The 25,877-nt window shown below is 43.6% G+C and overlaps 1 protein-coding gene across 1 annotated transcript in view; it reads left to right on the top strand.

The window, feature by feature from the left end:
- The first annotated feature begins 407 nt into the window (after positions 1-407).
- LOC137404082 (uncharacterized) overlaps positions 408-25,877 on the top strand; it is a 257,551-nt gene continuing 232,081 nt past the window's right edge. The window contains exons 1-3 of the mRNA XM_068090239.1: positions 408-629; positions 1,302-1,412; positions 2,857-3,018. Of these exons, the coding sequence (XP_067946340.1) occupies positions 1,322-1,412; positions 2,857-3,018 (253 nt within the window). The 5' untranslated portion in view covers positions 408-629; positions 1,302-1,321. The remainder of the gene's footprint in view (positions 630-1,301; positions 1,413-2,856; positions 3,019-25,877) is intronic.

The following is a 25,877-nucleotide window of genomic DNA, read 5'->3' as shown; positions in this document are numbered from 1 at the left end:
TAGATTGTTGAGTTGTAGCCTACTAGAGCAAAAATCCCTTTCTTAGCTCTTTCTGATAGATAAAGGTATAGTAAGTTCATGCTTGTGCTGAATTAACTGGCATTAATAGCAGCTGAGTATATAATAACTTACTTTATGTACTGTGAGTTGACTATACAACTCAGGGCTAAATACTACTGTACAGATGAATTTACCTTGTTTAGTTGTTTTAAATAATGCGTTTTTGTTCTTTTGTAATTGTAGGAAGTCAAGTCGAATTGTCTGTAGATTCAACAGGGTATCCTTCATTCTACAGAGATGAGTCGATAACTTTAACCTGTACCGCTAGTGGAGGTACAGATGTTACCGCTGTCTACCTGGCTAATGGTGCCAGCGCAGCAGACGATAGAATGCTTGTGGATTAGATAGTAATGAGAAAACATGGTTTCCTACTAATGCTCTGAACATACCAGGTTTTTCCAGAATAGATGAAGCTTACTGTGTAGCTGCTGCAGCTGCTGCTCCTCCATTCATCTTCTCCATAACAGGAACCATATCAGATTACTTGCTTAGTGCTGACTTCAGGTGTTTCGCTGATTTCACATCAATTCGTGTCAACTCTTCATCATTTCCTATTTCAACTATTAATGGTAAGTTGATGGTACTGTCATTGCGGAGTTTTAATTAATTGATTTTAATTCTATTTGTAGTTCTATGCTAAGCATACTCTTCCTTCCGTTTATTACTACTTCTACTAAGATTACAAAACTTGAAAAGTACGATATAAAGCACAGCTCGATGATGAACTCACACAAATTTGTTATAGGTTTTATCAGAAAGTATCAGTATTTCTTATCATTTGCGACTGTTTTTGAAGTGATCTGATTGGCAGAACGTTTCAAGATTGAAATCGTTAAAACTTGATCGTGGTTAAAATGCTCAGAAGAAAGAATATGTCCAAAAAACGTCACTAGCTGATATCGATGTGATAGTTTATATCAGCTATTGCGTTCAACTTGAAGCATCACTCGACTCTATTCTGTTGGTCTCTTTGCAACTATAGACGTCGTATTCGCGCTTTTGCATGATATTAGTGCTTTAACTGCGATCAAGTTTTATTGATTTTAATTTTAAAACAACCTGGCAATCAGATGACCTAAAAGATCAAAAATAATCGCAAATGATTGAAAAATATTGAGACTGTCTGATAAAATTTACTACCAATTTTATGCAAGTTCATCTTTAATACAATTTTGAGTCCCACTGAACCAAATTATGTAAAGAAAACCATATCTGTTCACATATAATGTTCTCTTTTGTAGTTAAACCTGAGAATCTTGTAATGAACAAACCAGATCAGATAGTAGAGGGTAAAGAGTTCACATTCAACTGCACATCTACTGGAGGGAGTCCTGACTCTGTATATGACTATGGTTAGTGATATACTGAGATGAGTCTTTATACTATTTTATTGGATAACTAACAATACACAAAATATATGAATCTATTAATGTTTATATCTATAATTATATGCACATACCTCTGCTACAGTTATTCGTGGATAACTTTAGATAATAATCGCTTTTTCACATTTTGCTGCAATTTCTAGTAATACTCCATTAATCATTTTTATTTCACACAGCTTGGCTTAAAGCACTAAACAGATGGTTTCATAACAGAAATCTGTTATACTTTCTGACCCCTTGTATTATATAAAGTTAAAAAAATGGTGATCAACAAGTCTTAAAGAGAAACCGGTCATTATTGGGGATTGCACGAAACCCACTGGATGTAGCAAGATTATCTGATTGGTTATATCAACAGAGAGGAGAATCATTCGTAATTAACCATATCCATTCTTCTGACAAATTTCAAAGTTCTGATTGGTTTTTGAGTGGCTGGTAACAATCAATTAAAAGTATATGTTGTTACTATAGTGGAAAAACAAGCTAATGGAAGTTCAGGATTGGCCATATGTAGGTTTAGTAGTGGAAGTGGTGATAGAGAAATATTCATCAAACATATTAAAGCTTATACTAAGTAAAGTTGAAACCAACATTATATATATACTCTATAAATTTGGTAAAAGATTTATTAAAATTTGACTAAGCATCAAAATTACTAAAAGTTTCATATTACACAAAAGGTGTGTAACACTCATCAAATTTATGGTAAGCTCTACTTTAGTATCGAGCACTTTATGCTGACTTTTAGCCTATACTTTATTGTATATATATTCTATATTGTTTGTATATTTTTTGTAATGTCCTAATTTCTATGAGCCTTCCTGCTTTGAGAATCTGCTATGTTTGGAGAAAACACCTTCAGCTATAAAATTAAAAACATTTGATGGAATTTTATGACATGTTATAAAAATTTCATATGATAAGTCGATAATAAAAAATTAATCATTCGTAGAAGTTTATTTTGCTGTTAATAATTGTGTTAGAATGCTGTAGCATTATAGGTAGCCTCAAGTAACAGAAATTTTTAGCCGTATCAGCAGTAATTTGTATATTAATATATTAGTTTCCCAAACAACCTGATGCCTATACTGAAATTTTTGCATTTAATATTTGCGGTACTGAGGCTAACTGTTGAAATGTGACTTTCACCGTCAGATTCAGAACAAGAAGTGCCGGCACTGTCTAACTGTATATGGTTCGTTAGTTATTCTTCGAGATTCTTGTAGAGCGTTGTTAACATTTACGGTTGGCATAAAACCGGTCTTGGCCTTGACATAACCTAAACTGTAATCTTGACCTTTAGACAATCATTCAGATAGAGTTATCTAACACGTTGCACAATGTTTGATTGCAAAAGAAAAATGCTAAAGCTAGTATTAAGTTCTAAGTTAGTGTTATCTATGTGTTACAGAAGTGTTGAGAGGAAACATGGTGGTTGTGAGAAACAGTAGATACACACCTGTAAAGGAAGATAGAGATGGTTTGACTCTGAGATGCAAAGACACAACTCATTCAGTCTTAGAGAGTGTTTACTCTGATAGCATAATTATGTCAGAAGATGTGGAGCCTCGCTGTAAGTTTAAACTGTTATTCTATTGTTTATGATACAAAAGTGTGTTTGCCTTGATGCTGTAACATGCTTCAATTTTTTTGTCTTATTCAAACGACAAGCGAGGAAACAACTCATCATTTTGACTTTTTACCCTGGGTGGTCTTATTTAGCCCTCTGAGATTGTTCTTCTGCAATATTCTTTGGCCAAACAATTTAGACTGTATATTCAGAGTCATGGTTTGCACTATAATTGTGCTCAATATGCTTGGATGCTGGCCCATCTTTAGAGAAGATTTTCATGTTCTTATCAGATTAGCTCAAGTAACTCAACTGACTAAATGATCACAATTATTCCATGGAATACTTGTGGGTTCCTTAAAGAGTGTTTGCCTGTAAGTTGTGTTCTAAGGAAACTATTGGTTCATTAGAACTCAACAAAATTATAGCTGTAGGTCTACATGACACACGTAAAATTGACAAAACCTATATCAAAATGATTAGATTTATAATTGATATAAATTAAATGATCAGCTTTGTAGAAAAAATATCACCAACCAAGAAAGGTTAAATCTGAGGGATTTATCTGATTGTGACCAAATTTACTAGCAATGTCGCAAAGCGATAAACATGGTGAACAATATAATGACACATTGGATTTGATCATATATTGTAGACGATGACTTTGAAACACTATTCATGTAACTGCTGCAAATATAACTTTACCACCTATCAATGCTCTGAATAAGGTCTCATTAATTAGACTGAAAATACTGGTCTTTCAAAGTGGCAGGAACCAACAGACAGACATCCTTTATAATTCTGCAAGATCATTTATTTAGAAAATAGCTAAAGCTACTAGTTATGGATAACTAAATGACTGTCCTTGTGAGTCATCTCTACTTCAAGATTCTTCCATTATTATTCTTCCTATTTACAATAGGCCTACTACCGTTTTCATCCTGTTACAGATATTGACTATGAAGGGTGGCCACATTATGTTATAGAACATAACCCTAGAGGGCCTCTTACACTCACTTGTAAAGTGTTGACGGACTCTAATTCTAACCCTACCTACGAGTGGTCATGCAGTACTTGTTCAGATGCAGATGTGTCTGATCAGCTGGCAATTGGTATGAACTCTCGTCAGAATAGTCAAACAGAACAGTTCAGCTGCACTGCATCCATTGAATGTAAGTGTTCTCATTGGTGATCACACATGTTTCCAGTTTTAAGTGATGACTTCCTGTTAGTGATTCATCATGTGGAATGCAGCAGTCTCTCTCATACTCTCTTGTATGCGGTGTCGAATGCAAGCTGTTGCCACATGTTTTGTTGGAATCTTTGAACACTGCAGTTTTCTGTGAAACGTAACTTCTTGCATTTTACGCTAACATCTTCATCTAGCATAGACATTAAATATCCACAAAGAATTTTGTTTTGAGTTGCCAGACTTACTCCTCTCATCTTTTGTTGGGATCTTTGAACACTGTAGTTTTCTGTGAAACATAACTTCTTGCATTTTACGCTAACATCTTCATCTAGCATAGACATTAACTATCCACAAAGAATTTTGTTTTGAGTTGCCAGACTTACTCCTCTCATCATCAAAATACCGTTTCTTTGAAGAGCATGTTGTTATACCACTACATGATAATTATTCATCTAATGCTTAATAAAACATGGTTATCAAGAGATTAACAAATAATATAATATCACAGGATGGGATTTAATAAGATGTCTCTAGCGGCGCTTGGTTTAATATTGGTCCAAATCCAGATGGTCTAAAGGACCAATTTGTCGAAATATATTTACTTTAATGATTTTTTGTGTAAAACCGATTTGTCTAATGAACTATTTGGTCTCATGACGATTAGTCTATAACTGATGTAAAGACAAAGATAGGAATACAAAAACCTAAATCACATACTTGTGTTTAGTACACACTGATTAAAATAGTGGAAGCATTATTGGATTATATATAAGTTCAGATAAATTTTCTGTACAAAATCTTTAAGATTACAAAAAAGAGATAGAAATTAACATGATCAACAATATTATAATTATGCTGCTGGCTCAAAATTGTAGATAATGTGCCAGCGCTAAACGAAGCGCTAAAACATATTTATTGTTCTTGCTAAAAACAGTTATATAAACAGCGAATATAGTATTTCGCATTCTTGTTTACAATTTTAAAATATAGCCAGCCATCCGCAGTAAGCTTCCCCTTTCTCTTTTGAAATAGCAGTTTTACACATACAGTAGCTTGCACATTGTCAGAAGCTATAACCTAATGGTAATAACCTAATATATATATTTCTCAAAGTATGTCTGTATGTGTGGCATTCAAGCTATAGCTATTAAAATCTTGGAATAAACAATCTGTAACCGTAAAAGATTTAAACTCGGACCCTAACGTTCACCAGCCCGACACCCTACCCAATAGGCCACAGAGATCGACTTGTTCACTTGCTGATATAGGTCGCTGCATGGGAGCACATACCCAACGGCTTTGTATACCACGCAGGGTAATTGCGTAAGTGATTGTCATTAGTTAGCTTACTAAAACTTTCCATTGGCAATGTGCCAGGCTGATAGCAAGTGGAAGGCAACTCTCATTATTTCTCATTGTATAAGCTGATTTTATAAGCTGATGATAAGCTCATTCTTATAAGCTGATTTTTAATACCCGGGCAACCCAGGGTAGCACAGCTAGTCAGTCATATATTTGACAAGTTAACATAAGAGCAAATGCGTCGTTGGGCCAATCATACCAAGAGGCTAGTTCACTTTAGACAACTTAGCTTTGAACCAGATGAAATTGGTCCAATTCTCTGAAACCTCATTACATTTGTTGTTAATAGTAGAATAAGTACAAGAGTAGCTGTGTCTGTCCGTTTGTCCGAAACCACATTTAGAGTTTAGGTAAAAATGCAACTCATACTCAGCAATTCGGCAGTGCAGCCATTTGCACTACCAACTAGAAAAATAAACCATGAAAAGAATATCTGTAGAAAGTTGATACCTTTGGCTTACGGAAGAGTATTTACCTGCTTTTAGGCAATATTTGTTTCCTATAACAAAGGGTTGGTAGCCGAATCTATACAGAAAAACCAAAATTCATACTGTGCAGTGTAAAGCTCAGCCTTTTAAAGGACATATTATTTAAATGCTAAGGTATGTTGCAGGCTATAGATAGTTATATTTGTCTGTACGATGACATGATTTTATTAAATATTAAAGTAAGTAATATGGTTAAGCAGCATGGTTAAAAGTATTTGGTAAATTCATGTACACAAAGGTTGAACATAAAGATCATTAGATTACTAAACTAAAATTTATAAACAAATGTATACACGAAACTAAGTTCACTAAAATGATGAGCTTTGTGGACAATTTCATCTTGTTGTACTAGCAATAGTATTAACCTAATATACATTTGCAGTCTTTCATCCTCTCATACAAACTGTCAATGTTAAAGCAATGTCCGTATGAAAGTACAGAACTGTCAGTAATCTAATGATATAATGTTTTTCTCGACAAATTCCTTGTAGTCATGGATGCAATCATCATCACTTGGAATGTGACATGGACATCGGGTATAACCATACCACCAACAACCCAGCAAACTGTGACATCTAATGGATCCATACTACCAATAACCCTGCAAGCTACATAAACTTCAACTCAATCAACCGTATCTGTTGGATTGACTGTTGGTGCTACTGCTGGGATAGTTATTCGAGGAGTAGGGCTGATAGGAGTCGTAGTCATCATCTTCTGGTTCAGCCAGAAAAATAAAAGTAATGCAATGGTATTCCCTGAGTATTTGTCTTTGAATCGTTTGAACAGAGTATTGTCTATTCACCATTAATTTCACATTGCTAAATGTATGTAATGTGTACGAGTTGTTGATTTCTATGCGTATAACATAATTTTATTACCATTTGGCTTGAGATATCTAATGAGAGGGCTGTGCGGTTTGACAACTGTGGTATGTGACAGCGGATACAGTTTTTGGCCGTGTCATTTTGTGATGGAGATGTGTGTGAGCATGTACACATCTAAAGACCATTATGTGCTAGAGGAGTAAGTGGGTGTGGATAGATCTCGTAACAACATCATTTGGAAGTAGAGAAGTATGTGAGTGTACATGCATTTAGGAGCAGCATTATTACATGGTAAAAAAGTATATGAGTGGGTATACATCTAGGAACAGCATCATTGCATGGTATATGATTCGGTTAGTGTTCATACATCTGGTGACAGAATATATTGGTTGAGGAGTATGTGAGTGTGTATACATCGAAGAACAGTATCATTATAAATTGTATGGTAGATGATTGTGTGAGTGTGTATACATCTAGAGACATCCTCATTATGTGGTAGGGAAGTATGGGATTTTGGATACATCTAGGAACAATATCATTATGTGGTAGAGAAGTCTGTGAGTGTTTATACATCTAGGGACATTATCATTATGTGGTAGAAAAGTATGTGAGTGTGTATACATCTAGGGACATCATCATTAATTGGTAGAGGATTGTGCGAGTGTCTAAGGACAACATCAAAATGAAAAAAGAAAGGTGCGTAATATGGATACATCTAGGAGCAATATTCTGTGCCAAAGATATATGCTAGGGCAAACGAAGTCTGATGACAAAGCCATGTGACAGTAAAGAATGCCTAATGAACAGCACCAGAGAGGTATGTGAGAATAGGAATCGTTTCCCAGATGACATCATGGCCCTGTAAAGAAATTTAGTAAGAGGAGTACCACTTTGGTACAGTTCTAATGGGTGACAGTGGTATACATGATGATAGATACTGCTGCAAATAACTACCATGGCGCATCAGAAAGGAATTGAGGGTGGCATAATTGTCTTATGATATCTCTTTGTTGTATTCCAGAAACCAGAGAAGGTACAAAGGATCCTGCACACATAGAGGCACTCGCAGTCAGAGATCAAGTTACTAACTCTGATACTGTTAACACTGTACATGTATATGAAAGGATGAGAAAATAACCAACAGATCATGTCTACAGTGTTGTTCATAATTTTAGCGAGTCACAAACACCTCAGGATGCTAATGTTGAACCTAAGTATGAAATGACCAAGAGGGAGTCAGCAGACCATGTCTACAGTGTAGCTCATGAATCTTGTTGATATAATTATCTATTTACATCACTATGTTCATGCTGGTCTTTCTTCTTTTTAAGCAGATTCTTCCCTTTTTCTAAACAGATTATTAACTCGAATACCGTTAGTTTTTAATTTTAGTCTTAAATATTTTATCTCATCTGATGTTTTTAACTATCTATGCACTTTTATATGCACATGAGGCACTTTAATTAATGGCCGCACATACTGATAACCATATGCATGATTTTACCTTATATTTTCCAGCATAATCCAAAACACTATATATATATATATATACATGTATATATTACCGATAACAAATATTGTGACAACCCAAGCTTCAGTAGCCACAAATGTACATTTTTAAAACTGTTAATATTGACAAAAGTGTCATTTCAAATACATGTCAACTGAATGAACTTATTTTGACCATTTGTACTTATTATTTTCTATTAAGAATTTAAATATCCACAAAGCCTTGACATATTTTCTTGTTAGATGTATATTTAAATAAAACTGGATAAAAATTTACACAGATACTAAATTGAGCTTACTCTTTGTAATTTAGGAACAACCAACAGTAATAAGCATAATAGTTAGGGAATGGTTAGTCATCCATAGAAACCTTTTGTCATTAACAGGTGTGCGAGATTTATTAACAGACATTTTGCAAAATACTACCCAGCCCTGTTAACTGAATAATTAGCCAGTTTTTAGTTGTTGCTAAACAAGTTGTTTAGCAAGGTGTCCAAACTGCAGATAGGAAAAACTCAATGAAATTGTAGATGTACCAATTTGTGTAAACCAAAATTCTCAATGGGGAATGCTAACAGAAGATTCAGTAAACATAGTGGAGTACATAAACATTGCTTGCTTCAAACTTGCTTTAAAATGTTATATCCCAGTTAGCATACCATAAACTTCAAGCAGGTTTTTCAGTAAGGAAAAATTAAAATGACTATATAATGTAGGCTGGAAGCCTTTTTAGTTCAACTTTTGTATTTAAAAGCTGACTGTTCTAAAACCTGAAATCAGTAGATACAACTTATATTAGAAAGATTTAATTATTTATTTTTTTCTATAATAATAGGTTTAAATAATATCCATTTATGATTGTGTAAATAATTGTTGCAATATAAGTTATACTTACTTACAGGTTATAAATGCTGCTGTATCTGTTGGTTCGGTCAGTTGGTGCTTTTCGTTTTAATACACACCTTACTCACAAGCTTAAACAAATCATTCTCTATTTTAAAAGAGCTTCCTTACTGCATGAGCGATAGGAAATTACTATATTATTAGTACATCAAAACAATAACAATAATATAGATTAGGATAAAAATATAGTCCTAACAAAAATATTAGTTTTTTCCTGTTGAGTTCAGCATGTTGTATTTTGAACAGCGTCATGTTCAGCGCACTCTGTTTCTTTCAGTTAAGTATAAAGCATTGGATTTAGCTACCTAATTTTGATATGGCAGGTTGTAGTTGAAGAAGCAATAGCTTTAGTGCAAATGTTAGCTACAGCATAACATAGAAAATTAATAAATGTACAGAGCTCAAAAGTAGAGTTGTTCCCTCTATTTCAGTCACATTTAGGAATTTATTTCCTTGCTCACAGTTTTTCTTTTAATTGTTATTTTTTGCCTTTTATCCTCAATTTTCACCTTAACCCACTTTTACATGCTACAGGGTGTTTTCCTTTTTCACCATTCTCACATTTTTCAAAAAACTGTTTAAAAATTATTTTTTCATGTTCACTTATAATTAACTGTTCGATTTCTAGGAATGATTTATCTGTTTACTTTTTCATCACTGCTACTGCTTATTTCAAACTAACCAAATAAAGCGTTCTTTTAAAAACAGTTGAACTACACTTTGTAAAAATGTTCAGATTTTGAAGCGGTTGATTTGGAACTGCCTTGAATCTAAAAAGAATACAAACTCTAATTTTAACAGAAATATTAAAAACATGCGTAATTATCTATAATTATGCTGCACTCGCTTTAAGCAACTTATTATACCCTATTGTTTATTTAGACCAAGGCAATAGCACAGCTCTATCGCAAAAAGTAAGTAAATGGGTCATGATCACAGAAACCATGTTTAAGTCGGGATTGTAAGATTTGGAGTTATCTACATTAGCAGAAAGAGAAAATTCTCACTGTTATTTTGCAAAAAAGATTTTGATTCTAGCTTGAATACAGCAGATTTTATGGTCAATAAACTGAATGCGCGTTTACCATTAGTGCGAAAACATAGTTCCGAGAAAACTGGTGTTAAAGTTTGAGAAACGAAAACCAATGCCCAATTTTGTTTACATTTCAAAACGTCATAGCAACCAATATCAAGAGGTTGTGATATTCATCAAGATTTCTGCGTTTCTATTCAAAAAATTATGCTGAATTCAAAAATCTAAACAGATTTTAGCTGGTTGTCACATAAATAGCTGTATATTTATAAGAAAATGTATTACTTAATTTTGTAAATATTTAAAACGGTTTGGCAGTACAGCGATAACGGGCACAGCCAAATCATCAGCAAAATCTTTAAAAAAAGTAACAACAGTAACATATTGCACACTATCGGTCACTATATACTTTGATCTTGGAAATTCGAATAATTATTCTTATAATTAAATCTTATAATAATCCTATAAAATCGAATAATTATTCTTATGATTAAATAATGTAATAATCTTTTAAGAATAGTTAGGAAATTATCATTGTAATTCCTTTTACTGCTTTTGACATCAGTTGGAACACCAAAGTACAGATTATTAGTGTCCAAAATGTCAGAGTAATCTTTAAAATCGGCAAAAAAGAAACGATTATATTTATCGGACGCCATTTTTCAGTACTTCCTGTTTAGCTTAGCAACGGTTTTAACAGGGTTTTTCCAAGGGTTGAAGACTTTTATTGGCTAAATTGACTTCAGATTCAGAAAGATCACTCCTTGATTGGTCCAGATGCACGTGTTAAAAAAAATCGTTACCAATATTATAAATTCAGTTGGTGCAACTTGAAAGTCGGATAACTCAACTTCGTGATTTGCGACTTAACCATGGTTTCTGTGACCGCGACACTTAATCATCGTGCCTCAATTACCATCTTTGGTAGGAGAGACAGCCATCATATTCATCTACTTTACCACCAAGATTCTTTATTATGTAATGGAGGCTCTAGTATAAACAAACACACAAACAAGTACAGACCAGCTCATAAAACCTTAAAGGTTGATTTGCAACAAAGTTTACATTACAGTTATTTGATATCAAAAGGTTCACCATGTTTTACTCTGCTGTGTTGTAGGTGCAAAATATGTGGAAATGTGATTACAAGCTCTTAAAAGCTAAAAAACGAACAGTTAATCGCAGTCATCACAAAACAGCCGTAGGTTAGAATCTCTTTCCAAAACGGCTCAATTTGGACGTAGTTGTACAAAATGGTTTATGTTTACACTTTCATGCAACCTCATTCGTCAAAATATTTTCACAAATATACTTCACGCATTCAATAAAACCATATTTATTGTTCTTACGTGTCTGTTTTATCGTCATTGTAATGCTGTCACTTTCAGCACTGATATTTTATAATTAACCGGAAAAATTTGTTTAATTTTTTTAATTTAGCTTGAAGGAGTACGTATCATTGTCTGATAAACATGACGAGCCTGTTGGTCACCTGTGATAATCGAAAAATGCTGCAGAAGTTATTCGCAAAGTATGGGTCACATGATCAGATTTCGACTAGACGATTAGACCAAGCCGAAACAAAACTGTAAAGTAGCGAGTATCTATATTTGATACGGGGTCTTCGGTAAAACCTGAAGTGTTTGTCATAAACTAGTGCTATGAGAAGTTTTATGTTGAGCATTTTATTGGCCTTTCAATTTACGTGAGAACATCACATGACAAAACAATAACCAACTGTAATGACAAAGTCAGAGAAATAAAGAGATTCCAATCTACGGCGGATTTTCGTTTTTAAGCTTTTAAAAGCTTGTAATCACATTTCCACATATTTTGCACCTACAACACAGCAAAGTAAGACATGGTGAATCTTTTGATACCAAATAACTGTAATGTGAATTTTGTTGCAAGTCAACCTTTAATATAGTGTGTTAGATGGTAATAGTGCCGAGCCTGTCATGCTGTTGATGATGCCGCAATAATGATGTTTTCTAATGGTATGGCACTAGATCCATCATTAAGCGTATTTACTATTCATTGCTACAAAATACAAAAAATCAAAACGTTTGGATAAACTTCAATAGAGTTTTCATATTTCATCCACAACTAATAAAATGCATAGCGCCTAATTTCGAATTGATAAATGTAGTTAGATAGCATTGGGTGCAACATATTGTGATGGAAACATGCATTACCATCTCCTTTTTGGTTATTGTCATTAGAGTTGTGTTCTCTTGTGTTATTTTATATAGTCACGCCCCTAGAGGAGGTTGGCCCTAGCCACCTCATTTGCATATCTGGTTATACTTAAGGCCGTGTTTCGGCCTAGTAAGTTCGTTCAATACATGCTTTGCATTTGGACCCACACTCTTCTGTTACCTTGCGCACTAACAGAATCACACTGAGCACTTATTTACTCCAAGCCTCAGTCTACGGACTGTGCTTTGGGAGTAGGGTTATAGAAACACTGTCGACCCCGTCGACCTCAGGTCGACCCTGTCGAACGAGCATAATATCCCCCAGGGAGCAATTCCTGGTGTAAGGTGGTTGTAATAGGCCGGTGGTGTAAGTCGACCCAGTCGCCTCCGCGTGTTGGTCTACGGGCAACCCTTACACGGCCCCCTGTGGAAAGTGAATGCAGACCGGTAGAGTAAGCCGACCCAGGTCGCCTCTACGTGTTGGTCGCAGGATCCAATACACTGGTGGCAGCAGTGGGATTGAACTGCGGTAATTAGGACTTATAAGACGAACCTAGTAACCATGCCAAACAGCCGACGGAATGCTACCAGAGATCTGGCTGAGGCAGAGTTACAGCAGGTCGACCAGATTGGTCAACTGACAGAGGCTATCACTAGAGCCTTACAGATACCCAGAGGGGGAGCCAGCTTCAAGCCTCCGAAGTTCGATGGGAGTGAGGATGTAGAGTTATTCATCTCCCAGTTCGAAGAGGTTGCGGAAGCAAATGAGTGGAGTGAGAAGGCCACGCTCCTCCACCTGCGGGAGACCCTGAAGGAGGGAGCCAGAGGTTGCAGTCGAGGGGACTCACCTGCCTCCATCTTCTCGGCTTTACGCATGAAGTACGGGCTCTCCCCGAGAGAGGCTAGGAGTAGACTCCACCTAAAAAGGGAACCCAAGACGAACCTCCAAGAACATGCCACAGAGATGGAGCGTCTGGTGAAAATAGCATACGCTGACCTCCCAGAATCCTACCAGTCCAGTATGGCCATGGATGCGTTTTCTCTGACACTGGGAAATACGCCCCTCCAACGCCACCTGTTGGCAATGAAGGCACAGAGCTTGGAGGAAGCAGTGCAGGCGGGGAACGAGTTCCTGCAAATTCAGCCCACTCTTCCTCGGCCTGGTGCCCGACCCCTAATAATGACGGTGGAGGAAGAAGAAGTCACCCCCGCTACAGTCGCCCCCGTCCATTCGGACCCCCCATCAGCCACCTTGAACGACGTCCTGATGGCTATAAAGGGGTTAGCAGATGGACTGAGGGAAGGAAAGCTGTTGGGACAACGGGGCGTGGACAAAAGGGGACCAAATTGTTGGGGTTGCGGCCAGGCAGGGCACACCCAACGCCGGTGCCCCCAAGCCTCCCAAAGACAACAGCCTCAAGTCACGAGGCCGGGAAATGGTTACCATCCACAGCAGTAGGGGGAAGTACTGACTGTGGATCAAATATACCCTTGCGAGGACAGTGGCAACAGCCACGACGGACTAGGCGACACAGGCTCCCCCCCTGCTCGCCACCGGTCCCCTTGCATAACCAATATCAACCCTTACCTGAGTGTGCAGGTCTCCCACTCTCAGAAGCCAAGGACGAAACCTACGTCTGGCCAAAGCCGTCTCGGCCTTCCAAGAAGGGCCCCCAGAGGACTAGCAAAGCCAGACGGACCCACGGAGACGAGTCATGGAAGCCGCATAATAGCAGCTATTTCTTACCAGGTCGCATCGGAGGCCAGCCCGTCCAATTCCTCGTGGACACCGGATGTACCTCTAATTTGTTGGGACGACATGTCTTTGAGCGGTTACCTAAAGATGTCAAAAGCAAATTGGAGGTCCGGGAGGACTATGGACAAATGGCAGATGGTACCCGGCTGCAGTTCCACGGACTCATCACTCTCCCGGTCAGAGTCAGGAGTGTCCAGGTTACTGTGTCTCTCGTGGTGTGTGCCCTGAAGGAGGATGCCATCCTGGGCATGCCTTTCCTGGTCGACCACCACTGCGAGATGAACTTTCAGCAACCCACGTTGGTGTTAAATGGACAGAAGTTGACTTGCACTGACCGAGAGGGTCGACCTCTGACAAGCAGCGTGCAGATAATGCGAGCCACAACGCTTCCCCCTCGAACCGAGGTCCTGGTTGCCGGACGTCTCACGTCCTCCTCCTATCAGCCAGTTGGGTTAATTGAGGGAACGAAGAATGGATATATGGTGGCCGCCAGCCTACACCAACCCGGTGAGAAGGGGAGAGTGGCCATCCGTTGTATGAACCCCACCGACCATCCCGTCAGCGTGACGGCAGGAACGGTCGTGGGGCAATACACTGGGGTCGGGCCGGACGAAATAGGGGCCCCCTGGACAGCGAAGGGAGACGCCGAGGTTTCCAAAGAAACTCCCCCTCCTGTCTCCAACGTACCTCCCCACATGCTGGACCTGCTCCGACAGGCGGCACCACATTGCTCATCCCCTACCGAGCACCGAAGGATGGAAGACCTTTTGACCCGTTATGCGGATGTATTCAGCCAAGGGAGTGAAGACATGGGGCGTACCACCCTGGTACAACACGAGATCCCCCTCCTCCCAGAGGCACAACCCATCCGCCAACACCCGTACCGTGTAGGACACGAGAAGGAAGCTGAAATCGAACGACAGGTTTCGGCCCTGGAAAAGCAAGGCATGATTGAGCCCGCTCACGGGGCCTGGAGCTCTCCGGTGGTCTTGGTGAGGAAGAAGGACGGGGCGTGGCGATTGTGTGTAGACTATAGGAAACTTAATAGTGTCACTCGCCAGGACGCTTACCCCCTCCCCCGGATTGATGAGAGCTTGGACGCCTTGTCCGGTAGTAGGTTCTTCAGTACCTTGGACATGATGAGCGGATACTGGCAGGTACCCCTCTCCGCCGAAGCCCAGGAGCGGTCGGCGTTCGCCACACGCAGTGGGTTGTGGAGGTGGAAGGTGCTCCCCTTTGGACTGACCTCCGCCCCAGCTACCTTCCAGCGGCTGATGGAACGTGTCCTCCAAGGGCTACACTGGAAAACCCTGCTGCTGTACCTCGATGACATCATCGTCATGTCAGCCGACTTCTCTAGTCATGTCACTAGGCTTGCCGAGGTGTTGGAGCGATTGAGGCAGGCCGGGCTGAAGTTAAAGCCCTCCAAATGCAGCTTGTTCCAGACCCAGGTTAAGTACCTGGGCCACATAGTCAGCAACACGGGGGTGGCTACCGACCCTGAGAAGATTCAGGCCATAAGTGGATGGGCAGCACCCCAGGACGTGACGCAGCTAAGGTCATACTTGGGTACCACTGGGTACTATCACAGATACGTGCCGGACTACGCCTCGATCGCCAAACCTCTCACCTTGTTGACCAGCGAAGGGGTCCCCTGGAAATGGGGAGAAGAGGAACAGGAAGCTTTCCTTAGGCTCAAATGGTCGCTGACACACGCCCCAGTACTGGCATATCCCGACCCCTCCTTGCCCTACGTGCTAGATACCGATGCTAGTAACGTAGGGACTGGGGCTGTGTTATCCCAGGTCCAGCAGGGCACGGAGCGACCCATAGCCTACTATAGCAAGACCCTCTCCTCCGCCGAACGCAATTACTGCGTAACCAGAAGGGAGCTACTGGCAGTGGTACAGGCTGTCCGGCATTTCCGGCCCTACCTATATGGCAGAGAGTTTACCATCCGAACCGATCATGCCTCCTTGGTTTGGTTGCACCGGAGGAAGGAACCCTCTTGCCAGGTGGCCCGGTGGCTGGAGAGCCTGGCCGAGCACAAGTACCGAATTATCCATCGAAAAGGCGATAAACACGGGAACGCCGATGGATTGAGTCGACGACAGTGCGTCGACTGCCGGCAGTGTGCTGCTATTGAGAGGCGAGATCAAGGGCCAACGAGGTCGCAAGTATGCGACTCTCTAGTAAACCCAGGAACGAATTGGGAAACTGCTGTGCCAGTGGACCAAGTTCCGGTACAGCCGCCAAGAGGCACCGGAACATCCAGTCCCAACCCCCGTCAGCTGGATGAGGATGAATGGCCTCGACTACCGGGCAACAGACCTGTTTTAGGGCACGGCCTCCCGACTCCCACACCAACCAGTCCAGTCCCAGTACGGCTGCCGGGCGGTGCAGGGACACCCAGAGTGTCGGACCACCCTCCCAGAAGGCCTCAGGATCCTCAGTTACAAGCCGTCAAGGTAACTAGCGAAACCAAAATTGTGGATGGAACTGGTGAAAGTGTAGTCCAAAAGGTTCCAGAACAACTGACGGTGGTACAAACTCCGCTGGATGAAGTACGGGCACTACAACAGAGAGCCGCTACCGACCTAGGGGTCATTTACCAGGCCGTCAGGAACCGGAGAGGGGTGGAAGAGGCCGTGCTACGAGTAGGCAGCCCCGAGCTGCAGCGATTGGCCCGGATGTTTCACCAGCTCCGGCTCGACGAGTCGGGCGTGTTGACCCTCCATCTCACCCAGAATGGGCGAGAAAAGGTGGTGGTGGTATGCCCGAAAACATTAAGACAGGAGATCCTGTGGAAAGCCCACGAGCAAACACACTGCGGTGTGGAGAAGACCTTGAAACGCGTCCAATTGGACTGGTATTGGCCGGGTATGGCCGGAGATATCCGGAGAGCAGTCCTCTCTTGCGAAGTTTGCCAGAGGGCCAAAACAGGAAAGGGGCGGACCTCCGGGAATAGACAACGGCTGTACGCCGGGAGGCCATGGCAACGCCTAGCCATAGACTTGGTGGGACCCCTGCCTCCGACCCCTCGAGGAAATGGTTGGGTGTTGGTGCTCACTGATCACTTCACTAGGTGGTCAGATGCTTTAGCCATTCCCGACGCTACAGCCCCAACGGTAGCCCAGATCCTAGACGAGAGGATATTTAGTTACTTCGGGCTACCCGAGATTATCCATACCGACCAGGGGAGCCAATTCGAGTCCTCGTTATTCCAGGAGCTATGCGACTTGTGGGGAGTCGATAAATCTCGGACCACCCCGTACCACCCCGAAGGGAATGGGGTGGTTGAGAGAAACAATCGTGTGTTGGGTGACTCCCTACGAGCTCTCTTGCTGGGCAGAGGACAGGAAGATTGGGACCAGTTACTGCCACAAATCATGCGGACGCTGCGAGGGTTACCACACTCCGCCACTAAAGAAACACCCAACTATCTGATGTTGGGTCGGGAACTACGTCTTCCTGACCAGTTGCTGTATGGGAATAGACTAGAATCATTCGCAAGCATACATGAGTATGTGCAGACCGTCCACGACCGGTTGATACAAGCCCACACTCTCCTCCGAGATAGGCAAAAAGAAATTGTGTCAACTGATGCGAGAGAGCCTCCGTTATTCAATGAGGGTGACCTCGTGTGGTTGCTAAGCAAGCGGCGGAGAAGGGGGGAAAACCCGAAGCTAGCAGCCAAGTACTTGGGGCCCTATCGCGTGTTAAGGAGTCACGAAAACCATACTTACGAAATAGAGAGGTATGGACAGCGATCTATCCAAGCGGAGGGAAGGTTACGACTCTGTCGCCCCAGTCCGGTGCAACAAGGACGAGCCCCGGTTGAAGTCGAGCCTGCTCGCCGTCCCAACATGAGGGGTCGACCCAGAAGGCAAATCGCACGAGGAAACGATAACCCAGAAGTCGTTATTCCAGAGTTGCCCCTGCCTAGCCAACTGACGGAGTTGCGAATACCTCAGTCGCCAGGAAGGTCAGAAGCACTTCGATTTCCCAGGAGAGATTCCTTGGTCCCCCCAGAGGAACACAATCCTACCTCGATGATTTACCCCGGCCCTGGCGGCGAGTTGATACCCGAGGAGGAAAGAGCCACGGAAAATACGGGAGCCCAGGCTAATGATACCGGGGCTGGGGATGCGCCACGGCCCCAACGAATCAGGAGGCCTCCCGCGTACTTGACCGATTACGACACTAGCACCGTCCAATCGGGAGAAGCCCTCGGAGTTCAAGGTCAGAAGGCGGCCATTTTGGGTCCCAGACAGAACGCGCTCATTACTTGTTACCAACTCGAGGCGCACACACCTATATCTTTTCTCAACATGGAAGTCACTAAAGAAACCGTAAAGAAGGCTGCACCGATCATCGGAGCTTTACCCCTATTGCCCGAAGTAAAGATCATGCCACTGGAGCTCCACCCAGCGCCGGGTGAAACCCTAGGTGACTCAGAAACGGATTCTTTGGATAATCACGTTCCACACTCCCCACTACCGACCAAATGGATCGCGGCAGAGACAGCTAAAACGATCTCGAAACTATGTCGAGAGAAAGGTACTAGCTGTCCATTATGCCAACAACTACTCTCTAACCCTCGGCGGCGCAGAATTCACATCGCCCAACATTTTACACGCTTCTTCTGCAAATGTGGGAAAAACTCCACATCTCGAGATACTATTGCAAAACATCAGGCTCGGATTAAGGATGCCGAGGTACGGAAGGCTCACGGTGGAAAAGGAATTACTATATACGAGGTCGACCGAAATAGCTACCCGGCCTGGAGCACAAAGGTACAATTAAATAATCCTCCAGCCTTCGAAAAGCCCACACCCTACGGGCCAGTTAAAACCAAGCCGCCTACGCGAAGAGGGCTCCAGGCACCTCTCCCCTCTCCCCCGAAGAAGAAGTGGTGCAGTCCGCCCAAGCTGGAACGACCGGTCCCAGCCCCTAGAAGATTGACGACGATAGGCAGTATCCAGAGCCGGCTAGGGGACGTACGACTCCGGGTCACAGTGGACGCTTTGCGAGAGGAGGCCTCCAACCTCCGATGGGCGGCTCGTCGTCTGGAGGACCTGGCGAATCGCGTGTCGACCTCCTAGATGACACGGTTGACATGGTTTATCAATATTTCTCTTGGTATGTTTAGTAATTGGGGTCTCTCATATTATTATACTTCCTTTTCTTTGTTTGTGTTGTTGTAGCTAGTTGGTGTGTTCCTATATTCTTGTATCTTTTTTTTCTTTTCTTGTGATTTTTATATATAGCCGGTAGTCGTCTATAGGGGCGGCGTGTGTGATGGAAACATGCATTACCATCTCCTTTTTGGTTATTGTCATTAGAGTTGTGTTCTCTTGTGTTATTTTATATAGTCACGCCCCTAGAGGAGGTTGGCCCTAGCCACCTCATTTGCATATCTGGTTATACTTAAGGCCGTGTTTCGGCCTAGTAAGTTCGTTCAATACATGCTTTGCATTTGGACCCACACTCTTCTGTTACCTTGCGCACTAACAGAATCACACTGAGCACTTATTTACTCCAAGCCTCAGTCTACGGACTGTGCTTTGGGAGTAGGGTTATAGAAACACTGTCGACCCCGTCGACCTCAGGTCGACCCTGTCGAACGAGCATAATATCCCCCAGGGAGCAATTCCTGGTGTAAGGTGGTTGTAATAGGCCGGTGGTGTAAGTCGACCCAGTCGCCTCCGCGTGTTGGTCTACGGGCAACCCTTACACGGCCCCCTGTGGAAAGTGAATGCAGACCGGTAGAGTAAGCCGACCCAGGTCGCCTCTACGTGTTGGTCGCAGGATCCAATACAATATCTTGGTTTAAACTATTTTGGGTCATTTTGGTTGTGTATGCCAGCAATAGTTAACAGTTTACAGTCAAGCTATTTTAGTTTTGGTGGAAAGTTCATAATATTTTAATAAGTTCAGATCATACACTGATGCTCATTTAAAAGGATGTACAGTTAAGAAAGAACACTCAAATGGATGGCGCACATTGGCTCATTACACTAACTTGTGATGCACTGTTGTCATTCATGAAACATGCATGAACCAGTGAAACTTGGGAGTTGTCTGAGCTAATTGGACCTGACAGACTAGATGGTGTGGCAGGAACTCACTCAGTATCACTCATTTTATGGGTCGTTAAAACTTCCATGGATTTGGGTTGTGATGATCAGATTACTCAACCTGAATCAGTTACTTGAGCCAGTAAGTCTACTATATAATAAACGGCAATCGTCTATCTGTCTGTCTGTCTATCTGTCCGCTTTATAGAGCACTGTACTTTTCGGACTATTAGCCGCTACTAGGTATCTAGGGCGCGTTAACGGGAATCTTCGGTTACTACACGCCTCTATTATACATAACCTAATAGGTAATCGTTTGCTGTTGTCACACAAAAATGACGTAATAATTACAACTCTATGGCTTTATTTTAGCTTCATGACACGCGATGTTTTTTTGTCCTTGACGTATTAGGGCTATTTTGTTTTCGGCAAAAAGTTATCGACAATAGACTCTTTCGATATTAAAATTTGGCGATTGAATTTCACTATATCTATGAAACGCGATGCCGTTTTTGTGAACCTCTATTTCTGACTTTTCTTAAGGTTCAATTGCTAAATCGCTGTTAAGGTCACTAATTCTCACGCGGACAATTGTAGTACCTCGAATAGGAATAGCGTTTAGATTCTCTCACCTTCGATCAGACAAAGACACTACAATATTTTATTTTTACATAACATATCGTCGTACCAGTATCGTCGTATTCAGAGTTTTGATGGATAGCTATTGGTGGAACAGTAACATTTTTATACACACACTTCTATGCAAGAATTGTTATTATTAATTCAACATATTCACAAATTTGATTTCGTTTTCTCAGTTCGTATTAATTGTATCATTACCGAATTATATCATATTGTAATCGTAGCAAAACAGACTCAATTTGGCTATTACTTGCTAATTATTTCACTGCTACATCTAAACCCTTTATAGTCGTTTTATTTTGAAAATTGATTTGACCTACACGAAACATTTTTCTCATGATATGAAGTTTAAAAGTTGTTTGACAAAATAAGTTTGAAAACCTTTACAGTTGTGTTGGATCCTGCGACCAACACGTAGAGGCGACCTGGGTCGGCTTACTCTACCGGTCTGCATTCACTTTCCACAGGGGGCCGTGTAAGGGTTGCCCGTAGACCAACACGCGGAGGCGACTGGGTCGACTTACACCACCGGCCTATTACAACCACCTTACACCAGGAATTGCTCCCTGGGGGATATTATGCTCGTTCGACAGGGTCGACCTGAGGTCGACGGGGTCGACAGTGTTTCTATAACCCTACTCCCAAAGCACCGTCCGTAGACTGAGGCTTGGAGTACGTAAGTGCTCAGTGTGATTCTGTTATTGCGCAAAGTAACAGAAGAGTGTGGGTCCAAATGCAAAGCATGTATTGAACGAACTTACTAGGCCGAAACACGGCCTTAAGTATAACCAGATATGCAAATGAGGTGGCTAGGGCCAACCTCCTCTAGGGGCGTGACTATATAAAATAACACAAGAGAACACAACTCTAATGACAATAACCAAAAAGGAGATGGTAATGCATGTTTCCATCACACACGCCGCCCCTATAGACGACTACCGGCTATATATAAAAATCACAAGAAAAGAAAAAAAATACAAGAATATAGGAACACACCAACTAGCTACAACAAAACAAACAAAGAAAAGGGAGTATAATAATATGAGAGATCGCAATTACTAAATACCAAGGGAAATACTGATAAATCATGTCGACCGTGTCATCTAGGAGGTCGACATGCGATTTGCCAGGTCCTCCAGGCGACGAGCCGCCCGTCGGAGGTTGGAGGCCTCCTCTCGCAAAGCGTCCACTGTGACCCGGGGTCGTACGTCCCCCAGCCGGCTCTGGATGCTGCCTATTGTCGTCAATCTTCTAGGAGCTGGGACCGGTCGTTCCAGCTTGGGCGGACTGTACCACTTCTTCTTCGGGGGAGAGGGGAGAGGTGCCTGGGGTCCTCTTCGCGTAGGTGGCTTGGTTTTAATCGGCCCGTAGGGTGTAGGCTTTTCAAAGGCCGGAGGATTATTTAATTGTACCTTTTTGCTCCAGGCCGGGTAGCTATCTCGGTCGACCTCGTATATAGTAACTCCCTTTCCACCGTGCGCCTTCCGTACTTCGGCATCCTTGATCCGAGCCTGATGTTTTGCAATAGTATCTCGAGATGTGGAGTTCCTCCCACATTTGCAGAAGAAGCGTGTAAAATGTTGGGCGATGTGGATTCTGCGCCGTCGAGGGGTAGAGAGTAGTTGTTGGCACAATGGACAGTTAGTACCTTTCTCTCGACATAGTTTCGAGATCGTTTTAGCTGTCTCCGCCGCGATCCATTTGGTCGGTAGTGGGGAGTGTGGAACGTGATTATCTAAAGGATCCGTTTCTGAGTCGTCCAGGGTTTCACCCGGCGCCGGGTGGAGCTCCAGTGGCATGATCTTTACTTCGGGCAACAGGGGTAAAGCTCCGATGATCGGTGCAGCCTTCTTTACGGTTTCCTTAGTGACTTCCATGTTGAGAAAAGATATAGGTGTGTGCGCCTCGAGTTGGTAACAAGTAATGAGCGCGTTCTGTCTGGGACCCAAAATGGCCGCCTTCTGACCTTGAACTCCGAGGGCTTCTCCCGATTGGACGGTGCTAGTGTCGTAATCGGCCAAGTACGCGGGAGGCCTCCTGATTCGTTGGGGCCGTGGCGCATCCCCAGCCCCGGTATCATTAGCCTGGGCTCCCGTATTTTCCGTGGCTCTTTCCTCCTCGGGTATCAACTCGCCGCCAGGGCCGGGGTAAATCATCGAGTTAGGATTGTGTTCCCCTGGGGGGACCAAGGAATCTCTCCTGGGAAATCGAAGTGCTTCTGACCTTCCTGGCGACTGAGGTATTCGCAACTCCGTCAGTTGGCTAGGCAGGGGCAACTCTGGAATAACGACTTCTGGGTTATCGTTTCCTCGTGCGATTTGCCTTCTGGGTCGACCCCTCATGTTGGGACGGCGAGCAGGCTCGACTTCAACCGGGGCTCGTCCTTGTTGCACCGGACTGGGGCGACAGAGTCGTAACCTTCCCTCCGCTTGGATAGATCGCTGTCCATACCTCTCTATTTCGTAAGTATGGTTTTCGTGACTCCTTAACACGCGATAGGGCCCCAAGTACTTGGCTGCTAGCTTCGGGTTTTCCCCCCTTCTCCGCCGCTTGCTTAGCAACCACACGAGGTCACCCTCATTGAATAACGGAGGCTCTCTCGCATCAGTTGACACAATTTCTTTTTGCCTATCTCGGAGGAGAGTGTGGGCTTGTATCAACCGGTCGTGGACGGTCTGCACATACTCATGTATGCTTGCGAATGATTCTAGTCTATTCCCATACAGCAACTGGTCAGGAAGACGTAGTTCCCGACCCAACATCAGATAGTTGGGTGTTTCTTTAGTGGCGGAGTGTGGTAACCCTCGCAGCGTCCGCATGATTTGTGGCAGTAACTGGTCCCAATCTTCCTGTCCTCTGCCCAGCAAGAGAGCTCGTAGGGAGTCACCCAACACACGATTGTTTCTCTCAACCACCCCATTCCCTTCGGGGTGGTACGGGGTGGTCCGAGATTTATCGACTCCCCACAAGTCGCATAGCTCCTGGAATAACGAGGACTCGAATTGGCTCCCCTGGTCGGTATGGATAATCTCGGGTAGCCCGAAGTAACTAAATATCCTCTCGTCTAGGATCTGGGCTACCGTTGGGGCTGTAGCGTCGGGAATGGCTAAAGCATCTGACCACCTAGTGAAGTGATCAGTGAGCACCAACACCCAACCATTTCCTCGAGGGGTCGGAGGCAGGGGTCCCACCAAGTCTATGGCTAGGCGTTGCCATGGCCTCCCGGCGTACAGCCGTTGTCTATTCCCGGAGGTCCGCCCCTTTCCTGTTTTGGCCCTCTGGCAAACTTCGCAAGAGAGGACTGCTCTCCGGATATCTCCGGCCATACCCGGCCAATACCAGTCCAATTGGACGCGTTTCAAGGTCTTCTCCACACCGCAGTGTGTTTGCTCGTGGGCTTTCCACAGGATCTCCTGTCTTAATGTTTTCGGGCATACCACCACCACCTTTTCTCGCCCATTCTGGGTGAGATGGAGGGTCAACACGCCCGACTCGTCGAGCCGGAGCTGGTGAAACATCCGGGCCAATCGCTGCAGCTCGGGGCTGCCTACTCGTAGCACGGCCTCTTCCACCCCTCTCCGGTTCCTGACGGCCTGGTAAATGACCCCTAGGTCGGTAGCGGCTCTCTGTTGTAGTGCCCGTACTTCATCCAGCGGAGTTTGTACCACCGTCAGTTGTTCTGGAACCTTTTGGACTACACTTTCACCAGTTCCATCCACAATTTTGGTTTCGCTAGTTACCTTGACGGCTTGTAACTGAGGATCCTGAGGCCTTCTGGGAGGGTGGTCCGACACTCTGGGTGTCCCTGCACCGCCCGGCAGCCGTACTGGGACTGGACTGGTTGGTGTGGGAGTCGGGAGGCCGTGCCCTAAAACAGGTCTGTTGCCCGGTAGTCGAGGCCATTCATCCTCATCCAGCTGACGGGGGTTGGGACTGGATGTTCCGGTGCCTCTTGGCGGCTGTACCGGAACTTGGTCCACTGGCACAGCAGTTTCCCAATTCGTTCCTGGGTTTACTAGAGAGTCGCATACTTGCGACCTCGTTGGCCCTTGATCCCGCCTCTCAATAGCAGCACACTGCCGGCAGTCGACGCACTGTCGTCGACTCAATCCATCGGCGTTCCCGTGTTTATCGCCTTTTCGATGGATAATTCGGTACTTGTGCTCGGCCAGGCTCTCCAGCCACCGGGCCACCTGGCAAGAGGGTTCCTTCCTCCGGTGCAACCAAACCAAGGAGGCATGATCGGTTCGGATGGTAAGCTCTCTGCCATATAGGTAGGGCCGGAAATGCCGGACAGCCTGTACCACTGCCAGTAGCTCCCTTCTGGTTACGCAGTAATTGCGTTCGGCGGAGGAGAGGGTCTTGCTATAGTAGGCTATGGGTCGCTCCGTGCCCTGCTGGACCTGGGATAACACAGCCCCAGTCCCTACGTTACTAGCATCGGTATCTAGCACGTAGGGCAAGGAGGGGTCGGGATATGCCAGTACTGGGGCGTGTGTCAGCGACCATTTGAGCCTAAGGAAAGCTTCCTGTTCCTCTTCTCCCCATTTCCAGGGGACCCCTTCGCTGGTCAACAAGGTGAGAGGTTTGGCGATCGAGGCGTAGTCCGGCACGTATCTGTGATAGTACCCAGTGGTACCCAAGTATGACCTTAGCTGCGTCACGTCCTGGGGTGCTGCCCATCCACTTATGGCCTGAATCTTCTCAGGGTCGGTAGCCACCCCCGTGTTGCTGACTATGTGGCCCAGGTACTTGACCTGGGTCTGGAACAAGCTGCATTTGGAGGGCTTTAACTTCAGCCCGGCCTGCCTCAATCGCTCCAACACCTCGGCAAGCCTAGTGACATGACTAGAGAAGTCGGCTGACATGACG

This window comes from Watersipora subatra, chromosome 9 (genome assembly GCF_963576615.1).
Source record: "Watersipora subatra chromosome 9, tzWatSuba1.1, whole genome shotgun sequence".
In the NCBI taxonomy this organism is placed as follows: Eukaryota; Metazoa; Bryozoa; class Gymnolaemata; order Cheilostomatida; family Watersiporidae; genus Watersipora; species Watersipora subatra.
This window is presented reverse-complemented; position numbering and strand designations above follow the sequence as displayed.